General features: G+C 32.5%; 1 protein-coding gene across 1 annotated transcript; it reads left to right on the forward strand.

Moving 5' to 3' along the window:
- Positions 1 to 576: 576 nt before the first annotated feature.
- Positions 577 to 2,033, forward strand: LOC124910349 (zinc finger CCCH domain-containing protein 2-like). The gene has a single exon (XM_047450983.1). The coding sequence runs from the start codon at positions 592 to 594 to the stop codon at positions 1,663 to 1,665; it is 1,074 nt and encodes a 357-aa protein (XP_047306939.1). The 5' UTR covers positions 577 to 591; the 3' UTR covers positions 1,666 to 2,033.
- Positions 2,034 to 4,291: the final 2,258 nt, after the last annotated feature.

A 4,291-nucleotide genomic window follows, 5' to 3' on the forward strand; every position in this document is an offset into this window, starting at 1 on the left:
CACGCCAATACCATGTCAAGTAGTGAAGCATATTTATAATTGTATTTATCCATTAAAATTAAAACTATTAATTATTTTTTTTTTATCAAACACATTACTTAGTAGGGGTCTTATTGTCTCTTATTTATTATATATACAAAAAAAAACACATTTTTACTACGTGTCAGTCATATAATGAGAGGTGGAGTAATAATAATAAAAATAATAATATTTTTATTTAAAAAATATTAAAATGTGTTTCCTTAACTAAACGACAAGATTTATATAGTATCAAGCAAATTTTTTAATTTTTTTTATTTTTTTTTATTTTTAATTTTTTTTAAAAATTGCATGAGTAAGAAATCCTGGTGCTGCCACCTATAGCCTTTGCATGTCTTTCTCCCTAATCCTCTGTCGCCACGCCCATGGCCATCCCTTCCGATCATCCTCGTCACTATCTTTCTCTCTCTACTCTTTTCTCCGCCGCTTCATTGTATATATATCTTCCTTTCTTTACTCATCTTCTTCATTCCAAAACTAGGGTTTTCTTAATGATACCCATTTTTCCACCATTTTCGATCTGAGTTTTCACTTTTTCTAAGTTTTTCCGCCATGGCTAACCTTTGCCCTGAACAACACAAGTTCCATGCTGCCCATCAACTCCTACTAGGAAAGAAAGCTTTCCGTGAGATTGACATTCCTCCTCGTAAGCTTCTCGCCGCCGCCCGTCTAGATCTACTCACCGATTCGCCGCGTTCGCTTGAAGAAACTGCCCTGTTGCAGAAATACCTTCCGTATAACGGCGGTGAAGATGATGATGAAGATGCAGATCCGTACTCTTCTGACCATTTCCGCATGTACGAGTTCAAGGTTCGCCGTTGTACTCGTAGCCGGAGCCATGATTGGACCGATTGCCCTTTTGCTCATCCTGGAGAGAAGGCAAGAAGGAGGGATCCACGCCGGTTTCATTATTCCGGCACTGTTTGTGCTGATTTTCGCCGTGGGAGTTGTAACAGGGGAGATAATTGTGAATTTGCTCATGGGGTTTTTGAATGTTGGCTACACCCTGTTCGTTATAGAACTGAGGCATGCAAAGATGGAAAGAATTGCAAACGTAAGGTTTGTTTCTTTGCACACACTCCCCGTCAGCTTCGAATCCTGCCCCCGTCTTCCCCAACTGAGAACCGGAACCCTACTTCCGCCGCCGGAGGCGGCAGCAGCGGCGGAGGCGGCGGAGGAGCAAGCCGGACTTGTTGTGCTTATTGTCACTGTTCTAATTCTTCCCCCAAATCAACTTTATTGGGTATTTCTTCAAATTACTCCCCACCATTGACTCCGTCTTCCCTGACTAATTCCCCACCTCTGTCTCCTCCGGCGAGGACTCGGGCTGTTCCACAGATGTCACATTTCAGTGAACACATGGGAGGAAAAGGTAACTCTGGTATGGTAAGTGAACTGATGAACTCTATGAATAACATGAATCTGAACCCTAAGAAAAGACTTTCTTGGGTTGATATTGATGTATGTGATGTGGATGAGAATACCCAATTCGTAATTTCTCCTAATTCAATTGAAACTAGCCCATCCACTTCGGGTTACAAGCGATACTCTTTTGATGAGAAGATGATGATTGATATGGGACTTGTTTGTCCGGATCTTGGTTGGGTTGATGATCTTCTGACATGAATGTTCGGTGTTGGTGGTGTTGTTGGTCGGTGTTGTTGAGGATGATTCAGATCTATGGGTGGGGGATTTTAACAATAAAGTCATCAAGCAGAAGAAGAAGATTAGATTTTATGTAGAAATCAAGGCAGGAGTGATTGTAAATGCAGAAGCAATCAATTATTTATATGTGTGTGTTTTTCGATGTAAGGTTTATGTTCTCTTTTCTGTGACTAGGTTTAATTAAGTTTTTCATTTGTGTCTGCATGTGATTATCAATAAGGTTTTTTCATCTTTTGTTTTGAGTGATTATGTTTGTTTAGTTAATCGAGTCAAGTCTTGTATGTGTTTTTGATTATGAATGAATTGAATTATGAACTATTTTCTTTCTATTTATTTTCTTGAATAGTATAGTCTTATATATGTTTTTTTGTGGCATTGAATTAGAAGTTTTTATCTTTTGAAAAACAATAAGTCATTTATAAGAATATTTGTCATTCAAACTTGTAATTATTGATTGCCTGCACTAGTCTTTAATGTAAACTTCCATTATTTTGTCTTATTTACATTAGAATAAGTTATTTATCATCATAACACTTATTAAATGTAAATGCTTATTTGATTTTAATTCTTTGAAAATCTAAAATAAAATAATGGCATAAAGTTAGAGAATATTAAGAAGAAAATACTAAGAATATGGTTGATAAAGTTGTAAAATATGTTATTTGTTGCATCTTAAAACCATTACTATGTTAATTATAAAATTAATAAAATTATAAAAAAAATTAGATAAAAGTTATAAAAGATTAATTACAGTACTAGGTTATAAATAATAAAATTGTAAAGATTACTCACATAAAGTTGTAAAAAAAAATTAATAGCATAATTGATAAAGGTATAAAAAAAAAGTTTAATCACAATATTAATAAAGTTGTAAGAACAAGATGTAAAATTGTAAAATCACTCAAGATGCCAAGGTTAATCATAAGATTGATAAAATTGTAAAATTCCAGAATCATAATACTAAAAATTTTGAAAAAACAACTTTTAACTTGTATTTCTTCTTGGGTTTGGGTTGTTGAGTCCAAATTTTGTGACTATTGGTATTGTGTTGAAAACTATTTGTTTTGTTTTATTTTTTTTATTGTCGGAAATTTTGTACTTATCTTTTTATTTTAACTTTTGTGTAATATAGAACCGAGAGTCACTAGTGAGGAAAAGAAATGTGGTAATTAGTTTATGAGTGAAAGTGAATGTTTCTGAGTGAAAGTGAATGTTTTTGAGATAGAATAGTTATAAATTCTTACTGAGATTGATGTTGATGATAATTTAAACCTGAATATTCTTTTCTTTTATCTGCAGTCTGTACAATGTTAATTACCTCGAGCTAGACTAGCTGTCTTAAACATGTGTCCCCACCCTCTGGGAACAGCACTTCCTCTTTGCCCATATTATTACTGATTCTCTATTTACACTTGTCATCATCAGATCTCAATCCTTAACGGTGAACAGATAAGATAAGTGAAAATTTCCTTAACGGTGAACAATCTTATCTATAAGTGATTTTTTTTTTTATAAATACCATTATATAAACCCTAAGCATTTTGACAAACGACACAGTTTACAATCAAGATCGATCCGTGAACAATCTTATCTATAAGTGAAAATTTATATAAATACCGTTATGCAAACCCTAAGCAATTTGACTCTACTAGACTTTACGATTCTAGGTCAAAACATGAACGAGATCAAGATCCGTGCTATTTCCTATATCTAGGCACAACAATATTAGCACAACACAAGAATACGCGATAAGACACTACTTCCAAACACGACATCACAACTGACCTGAACCAATACATGTTTGATTTTAAAATGTATATATATTTATAATTATATTATATATTAGAAACTGATCAAAATATTTAAAACAAGAAAATTTAATTTGAAATGTATTAAACTTGTTAAGAATTATCCTATAATTTTATTAATAAATTATATTTATAAAAAACTATTTTTTATTATTAAATGTGACTGATATACTTTAACTCATAAAATGTTGGTAAATATAGACTCCTAATCTAATAGACTATAATTACTTCAGTTTATTTTTGAAGCTTATTAAACTATGGTGGCCCAATAATGTATTGAAAGTTATTTGTAATATATTCTTTTCACGATAATATAAGGATAATATAAAGGTTTGATCACTCATATTTTTTCTTTAATTAAAAAGAAATAGCATGACACTCCACAACAATAATAATCCATATTCATAGTTAAATTCACTTAACAACTAATTCATTTTGTGATTTTTTATACACATAACAAAGTCTTTAATTCTTTCTTGCTTTAATATATACATGTTTTGGAAACACATAAATCATTTAAATTTTAAAAAAAAATTGAGTCAAGGAATACTGTATATTTGCAAGTTCAAATGAAAATGTATGTTTGTGCAGAAAGGTTCACATTATGGGCATACAAATTCCCAGCATTGTAAGTGAATGAGGGACCATGACAGGAGAAGATGAGGAAACAGCAGTGAGCCCATGCTATGGTAAAGGGACCTATCCTTTCTTTGAAAAATAAACTTTTTGATGGCTTCTAAGTGCATTGCATCGACCAAACCTCACCTATTCAATGTTCT

This window comes from Impatiens glandulifera, chromosome 7, assembly GCF_907164915.1.
Source record: "Impatiens glandulifera chromosome 7, dImpGla2.1, whole genome shotgun sequence".
Taxonomy (NCBI): Eukaryota; Viridiplantae; Streptophyta; class Magnoliopsida; order Ericales; family Balsaminaceae; genus Impatiens; species Impatiens glandulifera.

Excerpts from the sequence above, each read along its gene's own strand:
- LOC124910349 (XM_047450983.1), top strand. The coding sequence starts at position 592 with ATGGCTAACCTTTGCCCTGAACAACACAAGTTCCATGCTGCCCATCAA.